Source organism: Calidris pugnax, unplaced genomic scaffold (assembly GCF_001431845.1).
Source record: "Calidris pugnax isolate Ruff unplaced genomic scaffold, ASM143184v1 scaffold209, whole genome shotgun sequence".
NCBI lineage: Eukaryota > Metazoa > Chordata > Aves > Charadriiformes > Scolopacidae > Calidris > Calidris pugnax.
In genome coordinates, this window is record NW_015090978.1 from 2,546,283 (window position 1) to 2,566,905 (window position 20,623).

The 20,623-nt window shown below is 41.5% G+C and overlaps 2 protein-coding genes across 4 annotated transcripts in view; both read right to left on the reverse strand.

Annotated features, from left to right (window-relative positions):
- HSD17B4 (hydroxysteroid (17-beta) dehydrogenase 4) overlaps positions 1-3,108 on the reverse strand; it is a 72,281-nt gene extending 69,173 nt beyond the window's left edge. The window contains exon 1 of the mRNA XM_014953449.1: positions 2,988-3,108. Coding sequence (XP_014808935.1) covers positions 2,988-3,045 — 58 coding nt within the window. The 5' untranslated portion in view covers positions 3,046-3,108. The remainder of the gene's footprint in view (positions 1-2,987) is intronic.
- A 12,457-nt stretch (positions 3,109-15,565) lies between these two features.
- TNFAIP8 (TNF alpha induced protein 8) overlaps positions 15,566-20,623 on the reverse strand; it is a 32,939-nt gene continuing 27,881 nt past the window's right edge. For 2 of the 3 annotated variants that reach the window (XM_014953418.1, XM_014953416.1), the window contains one exon: positions 15,566-17,436. In XM_014953418.1, coding sequence (XP_014808904.1) covers positions 16,871-17,436 — 566 coding nt within the window. In that variant the 3' untranslated portion in view covers positions 15,566-16,870. Of the gene's footprint in view, positions 17,437-20,231; positions 20,484-20,623 lie in introns of those variants that run through there. The other variant, XM_014953417.1, reaches the window with a different exon arrangement.

Genomic DNA, 20,623 nt, shown 5'->3' on the forward strand with positions numbered 1-20,623 from the left:
AAAAACAAAAGTAAAGAAAGGGAGTCAATTTTTCTTCTGGATCCCAATTTAGAGAAAAAAATACACAAAAATGAAATGCAAGAAGAAAAATACACCAAATCAACACAAACACTTTGCAGGTTCAGAGTAAAACACTATTTCCCCCAGGAGTTAAAGTTTCACATGAGTTCAAAACATAAAAGTAAACAAACAGATAAATTGTAAACAAGACTTCCAGTCAAGATTAAAAAAATAGAAATCCCCACGCTTACACCTTGCTGTTGCACTCAATAGAACCATCAGGGAAAGGTGTCTGCTGCTGAGTTTGTGCTTGTGATAGAAAAATACATTTCTAAGGCAGAAAGTCTAATGTCTTGATATAACTTTGAAGGAGGGGATGTCTCAAGTTAATTAATTACATTCTAAGAGAATAAGATACTTGCCTGGTTGAAGTTAAACTTTAAGATTTTAAGAAGAAACTGAACAAAATTTAACTGCCACTGAAGATGCACTGACAAAACCCCTCATATTATGTGCATACAAAGGAATCACTTAATATCGCAGTTAATCAGATGCACCCATAGTCTACCTATCACAACAGAAGACTGACTTACTTGACTCTTTGCAACTTGACACTGGCTGTGTTTCTAGGTGTGTTATACATTAGGTATTTGTTACAACAAATGATTTACAGATATATTACACATTGTACCAGTCAACAGTTACTGAAATCAAGGATAATGATTTTATTTTTTTTCATACCAAAAGAAACTGAGATTTAAATGATCAAAAGATTATCAGTCAGAGAAGAACTTCTCAAGAGTGCAACAGTATCTCTTTGCTCCTCACCAAAAGATTGAAAGCTAGCTCTCCAAAGAAAAAATGGGGGGAAAAAAATTTAGACCTGTTTAGACTGCTTTGAAATACACTAATCTTATACCAACAAATTGGAATTTTCCTTAACACTCCTATAAGCCTCTGCAATGGAGAGAATCACATGTGAGGTGCCTGTGCATCCACTGCCTGATGTAATCTAAGTCCAATAAAACTATTTGTGTTTCGAAAAGCCACACAACGGAGAAGTGCACAAAACTCAGACCATGTTATATGTGCCAGTATTGTCAATTGGCAAGCAAGGACCAAATGCCAAGGACCAAGAATCAAAAACCCCAAAACTTGAATCATATAAACAATGACAATGCTCCATGACGGGCACGAACAGTACTTCACAAGGGACTTGGCCAAAGTGAAAAGAAACTACTGTTTTTTAGATGCCTGTGTATGTGAAAACAGGTCTGACTTTAAAAACAATTAATGATCCAGATGTTTTATATAAATTCACGGCTGATATATTCAGCAGCATCCAATTCAAAAAGCAATGTTGACAAAAAAATGCTATTAAGAGTACAGTAAACAAAATAAAAGCAAAACAAAAGCTAAACTGAAGTTAATAGGGCTTCCCTTTATCTTGGCTTAAGTTTAATCAACCACTTATCAAAAATCTATTGTGAAATACAACATCCAAGGACAGTTTTCTCTGTTAACAAACCATTTTCAAGCAACCTAATACTAGAAGTACAAGAGTCACTGTACCCACGCTTATGACACACCATTTTTGCTCCATAGAGTGCTTTTTAGAAGCTCTCTTATAGCCAAAGTGTCTTGGTTTTGCTATTACCTAAGGTCTTAACCTGTTCTTCAGTGAGACTTGTCGTATAGAGAGAAGCACATAAATATAGGTCTGGTAAAAGCTGAAAAGCACCATACAAAGACCTGGCCTCAATTAGTCTCAAGTTTGTCACCTTCAGGTGACGTGAGTGGACTGTTCAGTGCTTTTCACAAAACAGCATACTCCTGGTCCCTCTCTGCAAGACCCGACATAATGTAGGCCTCCAAAATTACTTTTCTGGCTATGTGTGGCTCCACAAGAAGAGAGCAAACCCTCACTGTAGGAAGGCAGAACCTTCTCAGAGGATGGCAGAAAAAGAATCCTTTAGCAGCTCAACACAACCACAAACTTTGCCTTTCTCTCACGCGCACTCACATCTTTGCTGGAAGTATCAGAGGAGGCAAAAGTCGATGCATGCATTCAGGAGAAAAAAAAAAGACAAAAGGGAAACAAACAACAAAAAACAACCAAAAGCAAAAACAACCAGCCAACCCCACACCACAACAACAAAACCAAAAACATTTCCTGGCAAAACCAAGCATTCCATTGCAGAACCAGCTCCCCAGCCCACCAGCAGCACAGCCCAGCCCAGCCCAGCCCTGCTGCTGAGGGCAACCTCTCCCCGCCCTCCCACCGCCCACCCCCGGCCTTCAGCAGCGGGACAGGGAGGGCGGCAGCAGGTGGGAGGCCGCTTGGCCCAGGTCAAAACCCCTGCTGGAACAGCACTGTGCCAGCCCACGCAGCTCGCCAGGGTGAATCGCCAGGTCCCAGGCAAAACTAGAAGGAATCAGGACACCAAAACAGTAAGTAGGTGGGGCCGGACGGCCACCACTGACTGGCCTGAAGCTGCGTTCCCCCTCCCGTGCGTTCAAAGACCAGAAAGCACGCATTGGGAGGCAGTACTAAAGCGCTAATTGTCAGCAGTACCGGGGCTCGCATCACACGGCGGCAGCTCCGGAGCCCCGCAGAGACGCGGCGGTAACCCCTGTACAGCCTTGGCACCGCCACGGCGGCCCTGACGGGCGAGGACCGGCACCTGACAGGGCCGCCGCCGGGCCCGGCCTCCCCCGCAGCCCTGCGCCTCCCTCCCGCCGCCACACCTCTCTCTTTTGCGGGAAAAGGGGGGAAAAAAAAAACAAAACACGTTTTTAAGCAGCGAAGCGCTCACAGACGCCCCCCTCTGCCACTGGAGGGCACGGGGTCACCTGTCAGGGTTACGGCGAGCGGCGGCTGCGGGGTGCCCGCCTCACCCGCCCTCCCTCCCGGCCGCCTCCTGCGGGCGGGGGTGGGCGACAACCCCCGCCGCACCGCACCCGGGGACGGGACGGCCGCTGCTCACCTCCTCCGGCCCCGGTGACCAGCACCACCCGCCCGTCAAACCTCAGCCCCGCCGCCATGCCGCTCCGCTGCCCCGCGCTCGACTGCGCCGCCCGGGCCCCGGCTGTCAGGGAAGGGCAAGGGACGGCGGGGCCGCACCGCGCATGCGCCGCCACCGCCCACCGCCCTCTGGGGAACGTAGTCCGCGCTGAGGGGCGGGAGGAGCGCGGCCCCGCGGCGGGGGGTTGGGGCTGCGGGCCTGGCCGCTCCCTGTGTTTCCACGCTTGTAGAGCCTCCCGAGGCGAGCTGCTTGTGAAACACGGGGGCTTTAACAGGAGAGCCTGTCGGGCCTGCCCCACAGCGCGGGGGCCTGCAGCGGGGTTGGATTTCCAGAGCAAGCTGCCTGAATGTAGACATCACGTCTCCAGATGAAGCTAATCTTTATTTGCTTCTTTTGTAGTAATCTTATGATTTCTGCTGTGGTTTGTGGTTTTATTGTTTTGTTTTGTTTTTTTGCTTTATTTACTGTTTCCCAATCCAAATCCCTGCTTGCAGCCGTTGCTTCCGTGTGGGAGTTCTTTGGGGAGGCCTTACAGTGCAGCCTTCCAGCACCTGAGGGGGCCTTCAAGAGGACGCAGGGGAGGGACTGTTTGCAAGGGCATGTAGCAATAGGACAAGGGGCAATGGTTTTAAGCTGGAGCGGGGTAGGTTTAGATTAGACATTAGGAAGAAGCTCTTTACGGTGAGGGTGGTGAGACACTGGAACAGGTTGCCCAGAGGGGTGGTAGGGGCCCCAACTTTGGAGACATTCAAGGTCAGGTTCGATGAGGCTTCTGAGCAATCTGATCTAGTTAAAGATGTCCCTGCTTACTGCAGAGGGCTTGGACTAGATGACCTTTAAAGGTCCCTTGCAACCCAACACATTCTATGGTTATTTTTTTTCCTGCAGATGTTGCCTCTCCCTGCATGGAAGGCTGTACCAGGTGCCAGTGCCCAGGTGTTGGTACTGGGGGGCTGCAGGGGCCTCTGTGAGGAGTGGTCAGAGCTGCCCTGGGCCACAGAGCATGACTGGGCTTTGCAGCTGTGGTGGTGGGGCACTGGTGAGGCCACACCTGGAGTATTGTGTCCAGTTTTGGGCACCTCAATACAAGAGAGATATCGAGGTGCTGGAGCGAGTGCAGAGGAGGGCAACGAAGCTGGTGAGGGGGCTGGAAAACAAATCGTATGAGGAGCGGCTGAGGGAGTTGGGACTGTTTAGGGTGAGGAACAGGGGGCTGAGGGGAGACCTTATCACTCCGTACAACTACTTGAAAGGACACCGTAGAGAGGTTGGTGCTGGTCTCTTCTCACAGGTAATTAGTGACAGAACGAGAGGGAATGGCTTCAAGCTCCAACAGGGTAGGTTTAGACTGAACATTAGGAAAGAATTTTTCACAGAAAGAGTGGTCGGGCATTGGAACAGGCTGCCCAGGGAGGTGGTGGAGTCACCATCCCTGGCTGTGTTTAAGGGCCGTTTAGATGCAGTGCTAAGGGACATTGTGTAGGGGAGGACTTTGTAGAGTAGGGTAGATGGTTGGACTCGATGATCCCAAGGGTCTCTTCCAACCTAGACAATTCTATGATTCTATATTTAAGAAACTGTCAAAAACACTGCACAGCAGCTGTGGGAGAGAAGAGTGAAAAAACTGTGAGAGAAACAACCCTGCAGGCACCAAGGTCAGTGAAGAAAGAAGGGAGGAGGTGCTCTGGGCCCCCGGGCAGAGATTTCCTTGAAGACTATGGTGAGGCAGGCTGTCCCCCTGCAGCCCGTGGAGGTCCACGGCGGAGCAGATGTCCCCCTGCAGCCCGTGGAGGTCCACGGCGGAGCAGATGTCCCCCTGCACAGTCCATGGTGGAGTGGATTTCTGGCAGGAGCTGTGACCCCACAGGGGACCCAAAGTGGAACAGCCTGTTCCTGAAGGAGTGCACCCTGTGGAGAGGGCCCACACTGGAGCAGTTCTTGGAGGACTGCAGCCCATGGGAGTGACCCCATGATGAAGCGGGGGAACAGCAAAAGGAGGAATGATTAGCAGAGATGATCGTATTTTGTGGAACCAGCTGGCAGGTTAAGTAGGAATGAACATGTCTATTCATTATGACATTGCAGGCATAGTGTAGTGTGAGACCGTGTCATTCAGAATGTATTTGCCTTGCAGGTTCGTATGTCCACTGATCTGGATCTCAACAGTAGAAATAGTTAGGATTTTCCAGTACCTTCTGCCCAACTCAGGTGATGAGAAACTTTATCTGAACTATTCACAGGGATCTCATGAAGCTATTCTTTCTTATTTTCTCAGTCTCCAGGCTGACTGAGAGCACCATAAGCCTGGGCTTCTGGGAGCTGTAAACTCCCTGTTTCATTGCATTGTCTGTCTTAAATCTAGGAGGTGCTCAGGGAACAGAGGATGGTGTAAGGAGTGCCCAGAGTCCAGGCAGCTAACGAGCTTATTTAGTTGGGGAAAACATCTACATACTCCCTCTGCACAGATGAACTTCAATTCATGATTAACCTTTCTTGTCTTTTTGGAGCTCATAGAAAGGAAAATTGGTTTTCCTGCAGATTACCTCCTTAGCTGTTAGCACTTCACTGTCTGCACTAAACAGAGGTGGTAGTTTCACTGAATTTCACTGAATTTTTAGAGTTGGAAGGGACCATAGAGATCATCTAGTCCAACTCCCAAACTAGAAAAAATTAGACTTTCTTACCTCAAGTAGTCTGTAAACGTTTACTTCTTTAGAAGTATTAGTAATAGAGATGTATTGTCTGTGATTTTATTACACGCAGTTCAGTTTGAACTGAGAAATTGCGTTGAATTAAATACTCTAGTTGCAATTTACAGTTTGGGCACTAGAGGGAGCATCGCGCTACAGTAAAACGGACTTGAACACCTAGATTTGCAGATGCCACACTGTAAGTAATGACATTCTCACACAAAGAACCTAAAAAAGGCACTTAAGCACTGATCGAGTCAAAGGGACAATGCTTTTAATACACAGTGGGTTTACTCAGCCAACAGGTTCACTGGTGTGGTGGCATTCTTCTGGATGTATAGGCGTGTTACAAGTATGCACTGGAAGCTACAAAAAAATTGGACTAAAGGTAGGTAAGGGAACACAGGAGAGATAAATAGTCTACAAAAAGTCACGGGTTTTAAGTATGGGAAATATTGTTGAATGTGTGCAGAAACAACCCCTTGCACTGGATATGTGCTATTCTGTATTAATCAGCACAGTATACCCTCACAGCTAATTGCACTTCCAAAGTTTGCCTATTTCTTTTGGATGCAGCTCAGCACAAGAGCAAACTTCCCAACAGCGAGAGGCCCGGTGCAGCTGGCGGTGTATTGCAGAGAAGAGAACATCACCGGTTGTGATTTGCCTGTGCGGTGCTCCACAGCAGGAGGAAGCTCTTTCCCAGGAGGGCAGAGCTGTGAGTCAGTCTGCGAGTGCTCTTCCTGAGGAAGTTAACAGATTGAGCTCATAACCGTCCATGAGCTTTGGTTCAGCCTCAGCACTCAAGTGTTTTGTTTATTGTTGCTACACTGTGGGATTGGGCTCCCACCTGGGAGAAGAGAGGGAAGTCTCCAGGACAGGAGTGGTGCTGGCTGACCCCACAGCACGACCAGTGACACGCCATGCACCTTTGAAGGTACAGTGCAAAGAAGAGAGAGAGCCTTGCACTGATGTGTAGCCACTGTGCTGAGCGTTATGTACCCTTCTGTGCTCCCACGTGTTTATTGGGGGAAGGTAGGGCCTTGTTTCTGTACTGCCCGATAAGTTTAGGATGTGATTTGTTAGGGTAGGAGAATAAGTGCAAACTAACACCACAAATAATACACCACAAATAAACAAAAAAGTTTATTCAACCGTGCATGTGTGCATGCACTTCTGGAAACATCTAGTTCAGACTGGGAATACTCACAGGAAGTAATGTGGCCATCCTTACACCACCAAATTTATTTGCATAATCCCTTATGTAATTGTATCTATCTGAAGCAGCATAGCTTCGTGCATGGCTATAAATGAGTCCTAGGAGAACTTGGTTCATTTTTGGTGCTGTTTCTGGCCTCTTACATGATCTTGAACAGGCTATTTCAGCTCAAGCCTTTCAGGTTCCGTAGTCTTCTGTGTGCTGTTTTTTTAAGATAATAGGCTATTCAAGGCAAGGAGTCTACTCTTGAATTTGCCTGGAAGCTAGTGGTTACATGCCCCAAGATAAGACTCTGAGGTACTTCTGTAGTATAATTTGTTCTTTAGTTAGTTGACAAACAGCCCTTGTTAACAAGTCAGGATCTTTTATAGCTTCCTCATTTTGGTGCATAGACTGGGATTAGAATCAGCAAAGACCTCACACTTCAAAACAATAAATCAAATAGGAGTTTCCTCAGCAGATTTTTTTTTCTAGAAAACACAACAGAAAGTGCACTGGAGTAAAGGTACGTCACTTTTATGTTTTACATTTTTAAAGTGAAACCTTTCTGTATTAAAAAGATCCAAAATACAAAGAACCACTCAGAATGGAAAGGGGTTTGATGGGTTCCCTCCACAGATGGAAATTATTTGTTCAAAAAATCATACAGCTATCAGAAAATACTTTCATGGTCTGAAACAGGGAATGAGGGCAAAACACCACCACTGTTAGCTAATGTGTGGTGACGTTAGGTGGAAACTTGAATGGAGTAGGTGTCAAGCCACAAATGGATAGCAGGTGTCAAACTGAGTCTTGAATGAGTGAGCCATTGTATGAGAGTAGTAGCAGGACATCCAGATTCCAAACTCAGGCAGAAAGGGTTTAAAGTGGTTGAAACTGGTAATGAACTAAATGAGTCAGAAAGGAAGACCAAATCGACTTTATTTTGTATCTTTGTGGCAGTGTGAACTAACATATTTAAAGTTAACTCTTTTACTGACATAGGAGGCTTTTTATACCAGGAAAAATTTGCCAAAAACCCCAGGTAGTACCCTGTAAGACTGAGTATGATTATGGTTTTTTCTGTTATGCTTCAATGCCTAGAACAGGTCAGCTCTTTTATGAACAGTGTATTATAAACAGTGAATTTTCATGTTGTGCACTAAAATACATTTGGTGTATGTTCTAAAGTCATTCTTTTGACTAACAGGTCGGATAATTGGGTTTTTTTTGGCTTTGTCTCTTTTATAAACTTGGGGTTGCATGTGTTATGGATGCTGTAGGAGTCTAAATTCCACTGAAAACGTTTTCTACCATTCTGCTGCTGTAGATGGTGAGCACCTTTGAACTTTTTATTCAGGGGGAATAAAATAATTGACCAACTTGCTTCTACTCTGTATTTTTAATATTGTTGAAAGATCTGTTTGAATCAGAAGGCTCACTTTCAGGTACTTTATTTGCTTTCTAAATGGTTTTGCTTTTGGAGATTTGTAGAGGCCTATTCCCTGGGAACAAAGATTTCTCTACAGATGTGACTGAAGGGTCAACCAGATGTTTCTTCCCATGACCAACAACTAGGTATTGAATCCATGTTTAAAACAGTGGCATCCTTCACTGCCATGGTCTACAAAAGCATGGCCTACAACAGATGGTACCTCCTCACAGCCTTGGTGTTGCAGATGTCCCCAGGCTTTTAAAGACAGATGTTTTCTGCTGTGACCAAAGAGGCCCTGCTTGCAGCCAGGTCACCATCGCCATTTCCTCCCTGTCTCTCTGCAGCCGCCGTCCTCTGGCAGCCAGTGCAGGGAGGTCATTGAGAGGTCTCAGCCCTGAGCTGGTCACAAACATTCATCTCATACAAAACAACGGTATGGCCCAGCTCTCCCTGCTAATTACTCTCTTAGTAAAAGCAGTTGGAGAAAACTACTTGTTTTGATTAGGTATACAATTTTATGTAATAGAAAACCCCCGCTAAGGAATCCTTCATAGCTAGCATATAATGTTTCTCTTGATTCATCTGCAGGAACGGCAAAAAGTATTATTTCCATTCTAACTCATGTCCTCTTATGTTCTTTTATTTTTCTGTAAGCCTACAGCAGTTTATAAGTGGGATTTTTCTTGCCATTGAATCCACTGTTTGTCACCCTCAGAACTTGAAAAGCAGCTTTCCTAATGTGATGTTGAGGAGCAGCCTACTGTGTAGTTAACAGTGGATATATACTTGCGAACTAACTCCAAATGTAAATGCAAACATTTTTATAGCTCTTGTCAACAACCCACATCACAGGAGGTCTCATGTCCTTGTTTTGGCAAGAAACATTAATTTTGGCATTTGTCGCACATACCACTCAATTAAGTGGAAAATCCATGCTGGGGGCACAAGCAGAGCACTATGGAAGCTCTCCATTTGATTCCATCAGAGACTTAGGGTTTATGGGAGACTGAAGCCCTGGGTTAAATAAGGGCTTGGTGGACTGCTGAGCTGGTATGTAGTAACACATCAGTAGAACAAACTCATTACGCAGAAACTAGTTGTTTGTGCACATATACAGCTTTGAAAATGCATCCTGTGGAGAGATGTTAGGGAGGTGCCAGCAGAACGTTATGGTGTTGCTCCTGTAACGAAACCACTCCATTTCATCCTAAATGATTCTGCATGAAAAATCCCTTAACTGGGTCCCTTGAAGGGAAAAGGAAAAAAAAAAAAAAAAAAAAAAAAAAAAAAAAAAAAAAAGAGATCAGTAGAACAAACTCATTACGCAGAAACTAGTTGTTTGTGCACATATACAGCTTTGAAAATGCATCCTGTGGAGAGATGTTAGGGAGGTGCCAGCAGAACGTTATGGTGTTGCTCCTGTAACGAAACCACTCCATTTCATCCTAAATGATTCTGCATGAAAAATCCCTTAACTGGGTCCCTTGAAGGGAAAAAGAAAAAAAAAAAAAAAAAAAGAAAGAAAAAAAGTAAGAGGTAAAAAGACTAGCAAATAACTATATGTCACATTCTGTGGAAGTCAGATGCATGTTGGCACTACTACCAAGTTACGGGTAAATAGATTCTACACGTGAGCTGAATCTTTAATGAATAGATGGAAGACTTGAAATGCCTCCTGAGAGAACTGATTCATTACACTTGCTTCCTGACTTAACAGCCATTTTGAGCTTTAGAGCAGTCAAAAATTCCAAGAGGTCCTGCTCATAGAATAAATCCAGGTAGCTCCTTTAATAATCAGAAAATGAGCACAGAAGATAAGTTACTTTGAAACTGTCCCTCCTAAAATGGCCTCTTCTTTCAAGCTGCCACTAAGGGCATTCTAGAGTTCAGAAAAAAAATAGAGACTAGTTTTCATCAGTATGTTTTTTTAAAGGGCCTACTTCCCTAATTCTGTATTTTGTAGTAGGAGCTTCTCAGTTCTAGCTTTGGGGCGAAGTGTAGACTGCAGTGTCATAAGATACTGGAACTGTGAGCTAAAACATACTGTCTTGCTTAGACAAAGTCAAATGCCCCTGCTTATGGTAAACTGTAGACCTTATCACAGTGAAGATGGCTAAGCAAACTTACTGAGTTCTTTGGCTGATCACAGCCCTTTCTCCCAGAAAAGTGCTGAGCTTTCCTTTCTACTTTTTCCTAATAGTTTCTCTTATGATGGCACAGCAGATGTACCTTTGGGAGTGTCCATACTGTTGAAATCAAGTTAGGCAGCCTGCAACCGAGATAGCTTTTTCAGTTAGGCAGAGAGACTCACTTTACTTCCAAGGATGAGATCATTTTTCTGCTGCTGAATTGTCAAGATCCTTGAGATAACAGAACCAGCTTTCTGGAAAGTAACAGCTGATCTCATGTCATGTCCCGGGATCAATGCACTTATTCCCCTGCTGGCTCGAAGCCTTGCCTCAGTCTTTTATTTCTGCAATCTCTCAGCAGGCCTCATGGATGATACAGAGTTGTAGGTCTTGACTCTCCACAAAGTATAACAGAACCCCAAGCAAAGCAAGCAGAATACTGCAGTATCTCAGGTCCGGTCAGTGAAGTAAACTGAAAGCATCACCTGTGACATTCATGTAACAGGAACCCTTAATTAATAACAGTCTATCAACAAGCAGGGGACTTTCTTCTCAGGACCCAAGCCAACCCCAGCTGAAATAGATTCCTCAAATGAAAGGAGAGTAAATTCTGCTCAAGAAAGCCAAATAATTTTTCAACACTACTCCATAGAGGAGTAGAAGTGGTGCATTGCTGTTCACATGCAAGAAGAGAAGGGTTGGTGGCATAGGGGCCCTAGTTGGACTGGTTTATTCCATCTACACCATCAAATTCTCTGCGTTAGATAGAAAACTCACACAGCTTAAATGCAGCAATATTTTTCATCCTCTACTAGCTGTGGCTGACCCAGAATAATCAACAATAAAGGAATTCTCAAAATTGTAATTGAAATTTTCACACAGATGTGTTGCAAATGAAGAGCTTTAGGTTGCCACATTTAAAGACCAGTGGGGCTGGTACTCTGAAAAGGTGCCAGCAGGAACTGGAGCACAAGTGTGTGAAAAGCAGCATTTTTGTTTTGGAACAACCTGCATTTATCAACACCTTCAGAATTATATCCACCAAGGAGTTTCTTTATAGCATACTGGCTACTGACTGAAGAAAAACCCCACGGTTTCTAGGAAGAAGATATGATGCACAAGGCTTGTATTTTGTTTCAGCTCATATTTGTGTGCATAATAAAAGCACATTTAAAATAGAAATATTTAATACAAGCTGAAATAGGAATTAATTTGTCAGGAAGCCAGTGGAAAGTGTGATTTTAAAATAAGATTTTTAGAGCGGACAGCGGAAGGTCTTACATGTGATGGCAAAAGTAATTTATATCTAAATCACAGTAACTGTAGGAAGCTCCACCTTTGTCCTCCACCTACCACACCAAGACTTTCCCACAGGGGAGAACAACAAATAGCAAACAGGTTTCGGTTGCTTGGGAAAGCTGGGCAAGTAATGTACCTCCTTAATTCCATTATTCTTAATCATTATGATCTGCTTTGCTTGATACGGTGTAATTATGGGACATCCCAAAGCCACAAGCTGCCTTTTTTCAATTTGCTTCCCAGTAGAAAAGAATGCCATAAGGGATGTTTCTCCAGAAACTGTTAGAAAATATACATCAGTTCCTGTATTTCCCAAGCTTGCAAGAAAAAGTGTGTATTGATTCAGGAGTGTCCTGTCCCTAAACATCAGCTTTAAAATTGGAAAACAGAGCTCTAAATATCAAAACTGAATAGTAATAAAAGAAAGGTCACCTCAGCAATTTGTGGTTTAAACATTAAGAAATATCGATTTGTGATTCAGACCAAGCACTACTGTAACAGAGGGAGCTCTTAGACATAGCCTGAAGGAGATACTACTCTATTTTCAGAGGGAAAAGAAATCTCATGGGAACCTAAAATATTCAATACTACACATATGCCAAATTTGCCAAATTTTGCATATGCCAAAGTTGCAATATAATTTCAGGCTATATATAAACTTCAGCACAAATACATTAGTAATTTAGTATGGATTAGTTTTTTAGAACTTCTTCCTCTTTAAGAACAAATGCAAGGCTTGGTGTTTTTTTTTAACAAATAACAACTACATTACTTAGTCTAAACTTTCTGAGTATTTGCCACAGTGTGGTTTTGGGTAGCACATTTTTTAAAGATAGATAGAAAACTTTCCTCTCCCAAAAGAAGCTTCATTTATGTGCAAAACATAAAAATAAGATATTACAGAACTTTTCTGGACAACTATAACCTCCTTTGACAGTTGTTTTATCCAAAGCACAGATGTTTGCCAATTGACCATGAATGTTGGCTGACCTGCCTAAATCTCAATGAAAAACAGTTGTAACAAGAAGGTTTCTCTGCAAATGGTTATGCAAACCAATGAATTTTCATTTCATGTTCATGCTAAAGTACACCCTCTGTAATGCATTCAAAATTATTACTTTTTTTTTTTTTTAAAAAAAAAAAGGCTCAGAAGTACATGTACTGAAATCACAGCTAAATGCTTACTAGACTGATAAGGGTATAGATTAAATCCAAAACAGTATTAACAGCTAATCAAGATGTAGATTTCAAGTTACACTGCAAAAAAAAACCCTAGGAAAGTGATACTTAGTTCTGTTTCTTTTCATTAAGTGAAGCGTGTAGCATATTTTACCTACTGTTCTCCTTACATGTGTACACAGTGTAATATAATCTTGAGGACAAAAACAGTGGGGAAGGAATAGACCTGTCCCAAGAGTAGTTCTGCTGCTCGGAAGGGCAAGGAGAGCACATAAGGCCAAATGGTAGCAGGTGACCAGATGGTGACGCTCATCACAGAGAGATCATCTAAGTCCACACAATGTGCAACTTATCTGTCCTGAGTTCTCATAACACTGTCATCTTTGCCAGTGATGGACTTAGGAGTAGTGTGGATGCCTCTCTGCTAGACCGTGAAAACAAGCATGTCCTGGTCCTTGGGAGAGCAACATGCAGAGTTCCAGTTTGCCTGTCAATAGTCCCAGTATCGCTGTTACAGCTACAACAGGGGGCTGGAAAGCAACTGAAGCCAATTGCCATCAAAATCAGTTCGCTGCTCTTCCTCGGGACAATGCAATCTTTTTAGGGAGAGATGTGAGAAAGCAATTGGCCATCTCCTCACTCCTTTATTGTACAGGAATTTGCTTTATGGGTGGGGTTGAATCTTTTTTTAGAAGAGACATGATTTGGTATTTTCCTAAAGAAAAAAAAAAAATAAACCCACACCAGTTGCTGAAAGCTGCCAGACTCCTGATCATCTCTATACCTTCTAAATGGAGATAAATCTGAAAAGAGCTTAAGGACAAGAGTAAGGCTTGTAACTTATCCAGTTGTGTCTTTTTGTTTGTCTATGCATATGCACAAATGCACACAAACACAGTTAAGGGGCAGCCAGAAGTTCTAGTGAATCCCTTTTAAGGTGACACACACAAAATGGCCACCATAACCTCCTTATATCTTTTCTTTGCATGGCTGAGATCAGAGTTGGTTGATGTGTCTTGCAAAAATTATCCGAGGTCTGACCACTTTTTCACCACTTCTTGAAGGCTAATAACATTAGCTTGAACTTCCACAGCTTCACCAACGTACATTTTGATTGTGTTAGGCACTACATATTACCTAAACATTGAAAGAATATCACAAATATGAAATCTCAGGTACTGAGATTTAAAAGCCTATTGTAAAATGAATCCACAATAATTGGATTTTAATATAATTGTTACCCTATTAAACCACAATGTTGCAGCAATTTTACAGCACAGAATAATGGCATTATTATATCCACAATTAAACAAGACTACTGTAACCTTTGTAAAATTCTTCACTATGTCAAGCTTCTGCTAGAGGGTCAATGCTTTAATACCACAAGAACTGTATTACAAGCAAAAATGCTATCAATTTATTTCTGAATTTTGATAATTAAAGCCACTATTTATGTATGCTGCAGGAAAAATAAGTTAACTGCAAAAGTAGACAGAGTACTAGGTCGTGTTATTTATAAAGATGGGTCTTTGGAAATCCAGTACAATTGTTTTATTTCATCAATACAGAAGTCACTTCTTTGTAACTGAAAATGAATGCCAGACAAGAACTATTGTTACTGCATCTCAGAAGAATGTAACTACATTGTGAGCTAAATATAATTTCTCCTGGTTGACAAGTTTTTATGCTTATAAAATCTTCATGAGGAATTTTCACTTTTTCTAAAAAAGTAAGTGGCCAGATAATGCAATTGAGTAAGAAGTTACTGAAGATACTCACAGTTTGACTACAGTACGGCTTGTGTACATGTAAGTAGGTGTTAACCATGTACAAAGACCACTTAAGCAATTTTTTTCCCATGGCTGAAGAAAATCTTTCGTGCTTTACATAGCGCATGAATATATTATGCCTGGCTCTGAACAAGGCACTGTCCTGTCCTCCTTTCAGTAACTGTTGCCATTCATTATAAACTATGCTATTTTGGAAAATCAGAACATGATTTAGAAATTGGATTTGTAAAGAAAACTGTTTCAGTTTTGAGAAGTCAGGTTCCTTTTTATTCTCACCTCAGAGAGAAGAATTGGGAAGGAAACCAAACAGCATTCTCTTTCTAGGTGGGAAAAGACAAGAAACATGTTGAGCAAATACATCAGAGACTGCACTCTAGAATTTGTGGGATTTTTCTTCATAATGTTGCTTTCCTGTACATGAATTCTGATGGACAAAAGTACAGTGTATTCGCTGTTTACATAAAACATGTCAACCTAATAATCTGTTTCTTGGCAAATTCTGGTGTACTACCCTTACATCAGTTCCCCGTTGTTCCAGCCTAGTAGTAGATTAATCTTCTCTCTCTGTTGGACACTAGTGGCTTGCATAAAGCGAGTTCACATTTTGAACACACGGTTCTCTGGCACATTTCTGGGAATATTCAGAGCCTAGTGACCAAACAAACATGAATAAAAGTGAATTTTCTCTCTCAAAAAAACCCTCACAAGTAATGCTGAAGCCATATGTCTGAAGCCAAAAGCTGTGATGCTTTTGTTGCTGGCACAGGCCAAGTTTGTTCTTTATAATTTAAAATGCAACAAGGAAAAAGAAAAGGCATGAAAAGTTCGGAGTGCAAATATTCTTTGGTTTACTCGTTAAAACAAAAGGACACAGCAAACAGCAAAAACACTGGCAATTAAATAAACAGCAAATTCTTTATATGCTTCCTAACAAAAAGTCTTCAGATGTTTGAAATGTATTAACTTCGTGCTTTTAAGTACATTACAGTGTCTAGAAAGTCACATTTTTTATCCCCAAAGTCAAGGCACAGAGAAAAATAGGGAGAAAAAGAAGGATGAAAGGTAGGAGGGGAGAAAGGAAGAAAAAAGAATATTCAAGATTCCATTTTTCTATTAGTTAAATAGTATATAAAACAACAATAAGACTAATTTCTGATTCTAGTTCCATTGTATACAAAGCAAATTGGCTTGGAATTTGTTTTCAGGTAGGTGATCAAGCTTTATGAATTCACATGATCATACACATCAGCCTCGTATATAAAATATACTGGCTCACACCTTTTCAAAGAGAATTGTGACCTATTAGCAGGAGTCTAAATATCTTAAGGAAGTGCACAGATAAGTCACTGTGTTTTACCTTATCGTAGGCAGAGTTAAAAGTAGGTACCGCAGGTGGTTTCTAGGGAATACTCTTCCCCAGTTAGGCTATGATTCTGTAGCTTATTCCTTAAATAATCCCCATATAATCAAAGGAAGCAAGCATCTGTGTGGGTCTATAAGGATCTATACTGGGTAGCCTTGCAGACAGGAAGTTTTCAGCGCTGAGCTGGAGATGGACAAGCCTGTTAAGACTCTACGGGACAGAATCACTGATATAATTTAAAATCGAATGCTTCGTAAGGGCAACACTAGGAAGCTGTGATCTGTGCAGAGAGCATAAAAGACTATAAATGAATCAAATATATATACTTTACAAATAAGTCAAAGAAACTATAGAGTGTACCATCACCATGATAGTCTGTTCCTAACATTACTGGACTCTGATAGTTTAGAAATAATTCTGTAAATCTATGAAAGATGTGGATTGTCTGACAGCATATTGTTTTGTTTTGTGTATCTGTCTTGCAAGACTCTTGCTCTACTTGGACCGTTCTGTTTTATTGTTTTTATCCAGCTGTTTCCTTAGGCAAAGCACAGTAAAAAAAGTCATGTGCAGTCTTTATTCCAGATGGACTGTGAATAGCAACAGATAGCTCAAAATAAGGAACCAATTTAATAAAGACATTTTGGAAATATTTGTCATAATGTAAAAAAAAACCTTTTTGCATGCTCCCTTATTCCTTCATAAATCAACAGTGTTCCATCTACAAACAATGCATAGGCAGTCAACTTTAATACAAGTACTTATATGTTCCCCTCATCTAGCATTTTGTTGACACCATCACAAAGTTTCTGCAAATGGAGTTTATAAGGTCCAAAGGGATTGTACAAGGCAGCCAAAAATTCACAATCAGAGAAGTGATCAAACACGTTGTTGACACGTCCATGTGACTTTGCAGTTAGGTGACGCTGAATGATCTCATGAAGTAGCTCTCTGCAATCGTTTAACAGTTTGGACAAAAAATTCCTGTCAAAGGTATAATCCACCTGATGGAAGCTGACCACGGTCTTAGCTAGCTGATGAACCTTCTTCTTGAATTTCTCCATCAACGCTATTTCATCCTGATTAAATTGGTTGTTCCTGTAGAGAATTGCCAATTTGAGGACTATTTTAATTAGGTTTTTGATTATTTTCTCTGCTTCCTTCTTATTTTGTGTGTATTCCTTTGTCACTCTGTAGAGCTCATCTAGAACATCACTGCTTGTATCATCGATCAAAGTAGTTGCTATTGATTTGGACACCATTTTTCCAAGAATCTTCTTCTGGGCCTGAATGGCCAGACTTTTGGAGTTGAAGACATCTGTGGCCACTGGGGAGAGAAAAAAAAATATGCAGTCAATACTTCATAACAGACATACTGTGGGCAGTGGAGGAATATTTTCATGTCTATCCATTCATACTAAGTGCCGCAAAAATAACACAAACTTATGTAGGTAGTTGCAGAAAACCCCATCTTTTCAGTCCCTGAAACTCTGTTGTCTTTAGGTTTACAGTTGTTTAGACTGTTTTACTTCTGAGAAAACAAAAAATGAGATAGAACTTGATCAAAAATGCAGCCAAAATAAAATATATATTTTAAAAATAGCAAATATATTTGAATATATTTATAACAAATATACATTTAAATTTATTTAAATATATAATTAATAAATACAATTAATATATTTAAAATAAAATATATTTAAAATATATAGATTGATGGGATTTCAAATTGAGGCAGTAAAACTGCCCTATCTGATAAGATGAGTCATAAGTCTGATCTGATTCTCATATTCATCATGAAATTTGAAACCATGACTATCCTAATGTCATGACAATTGCCACTGCTACTCAATTAGAGATGGTAATCCAGTGACTTGACTATCGTAAAACTTTTTCCTGATTGGCATTTTACATGATCAGTGAATTCAGATCCCACACATCTATTGTATTTTAATAGATCTATTTTATACATATATGCAGGTATCTAGATAAAAAAAAATACAAACACAAAAATCCTTTTTCAGCAAACAAAACTGAGATTCTTTGGGTGCAATCTGAAGCACCTAGTTTTCAGAAGGAAAGCAAGTATAGATAAACACTTCTATGTCTTATACTTAATGCAGAAATAGCCCAAAATGAAGTGTCTAGGGATTGCCGTAAGACTTCCTAGCATAACCTTAAAAAGAAATCCTTCTGTGACCAACGAAGTAGATGCTGGAACAGATTTCCACCTCCAAAGCATCAATATACCCAATGACTGGTTTGTAATTTCTTCAAATACTTAAAAAGCCTTAAATGGTTTTTTTTTTGGACACTTGTTTTGTGAAATGTCATCCCTCGTATTCATCAAATGATAGAATGGTTCAGGTTGGAAGGGACCTTAAAGGTCATCGAGTTCCAACCCCCCTGCCATGGGAAGGGACACCTCCCACTAGTCCAGGTTGCCCAGTGTCTTCTTCTGCAAGTGATGACTATTAACACCACGTTCCCTCCACCAAGGCACATGTGAATTTGTATTTCCGGGCTGACGGTCCAGGAGACGGCAGCCTTTACACTGCAGCTTCCCTGGAGCCTCAGACTGGCTGAAGGAAAGCTTCATCTGTTTACATTTACTTCACATATGGAAGGTTTGCTTTGCAAATACAGGGCCTGGAAACATTTATTTATTTTTTTTTTAAATGAAAACATAGACTCTGCAGATGCCAAACAGTAAGCCCCTGAATTTGGAAAAGGTTTCCTCTTAACTGTTTGCATTTGGGCAGCTGGGTGTGTTGGGACACAGGGTGCTTCTGGGGTTCCAGCAAACAGAAAGAACTTGTCCTTCAGGACATGTGAGACACAAATCTGTATTTCGCCTTCTTTGAGTAACTTAGTTTTATCATCTCAGAAACTTTCAAGCAGGTTTGTTTCGAAAGACCTTCAGTGCATAGCTGTATTTTGTTTTGAAGCATGAGTGTTTTGAGTGCATTTTTTAAAATCTTTACTACATGAGAACACTCAAAAACCAAAGAACCCATTGTTAACTATCTTGGGCAAAGCACTCAAGATCACAAGACAGACACGTTTCTCAACCACAAAGATACAGGAAGATGCTAAGCAGTCAATCTGAACTGAAAGTATTTGATTCACTTTTTGTATTTTTAAATATAGAACTGCAACTGTTACTATTAAAATAAAACTAATCAAAGTATTTCAAAGGGGGGTCAAATGTTAGAACTCAAAGCCAATGCTTTACAATGATCTACACGCAAATAATAGCTTTTTCCCTCCAAATCGGGAATATCAATTGTTTTTCCATAACTTTTATTTCTTAAAGTCTCCAACTTACTACCTGCTCGTGATGTCTGATACTCCACAATGATATACAGATGTTCGTACTATCAGCATTCACAGTTTCAAAGCATTTTCCATAAATTTTGCAGAGAAACACCCCCCCCCACCCCCAGTACAATATGTAGGTATTTTAAAGTGTTCTTTCCCAGGATGCTGTAGGTATGCTTATAAAATGCCAACTGTATCACACAGAATGCTCCACTGCCATTGATCAGAAATCCGTACAACCTGTGTCTAGCAAGTCACACAAACACTCAGGTGTGGTTCTAACGATTTACACCTAATAACCTGTACAGCATCAATTTCGAGAAACTGAAAGCATGGCAGTTTCCTAAATGTTTTACAGCTTTTTCAACAAAACCCACCTTGTATTATGTAACTGAACATTCAACAAAGTGGAGCTTGATGTGTAATTACTATTGCTACACAAAACAGGACTTTTAATGGCATTTCTCTAACGACTCTATAAGTTTTGGGACTACCCAACACAGCCTATTTTCTACCTACTTTGCAATACACTGGAAGTCAGCTTCATTTTCCCTGTGTTATTACATGGGTTCTAATTTAATTGCTACATATGTAAACTTCATACTTCGGTATTTCAGTCAATCTGAAAAAGGAACTTGCAAATTGTGTTCTACAATCAGAGTTTTCCCTCGTTTACCACTGATGGCAGAAAGACCTAAAATGTACTTCACAGTCAGTTGCTTAAAGCAGTAAGATCACAGAGCTCCTTCAGACTGAACATACATCCTCCCTTAAAAAAGAAACAGTAAAATTATTACTTACTTGTTCATCAAACGGAATTGCAATTGTTAATGCTGACAGCAGAAGGAGAGGCGGAATACCCAGGGTGAAGACTGGCCCGAGGCTTGTTTATTCCACTAAATCCAGCGCACACTCTTATCAGGCGCCCTGGGACGCTGTCAGAAGCTATCACAGACCCAACGCGGGGCTTTCCCCCTCCCCGTAGCACCGGCTCTCCTCAGCTGCCTTTCTCCCCTGCCTGCAGCGAGCGCTTCATCTTGCTTTGGCACCTCAGAACGCAAAAATACATCGCGGTGGTTTCACTTCCTCGAAAAGAGAGCCGAAAGGAAATTGCAGTGCTGAGCCAGCAGCGCAAGGCCAATGGCCGTTACTGCTAACTGACAACGGGCACAATTAGCAGAAGGAGGCCCGGG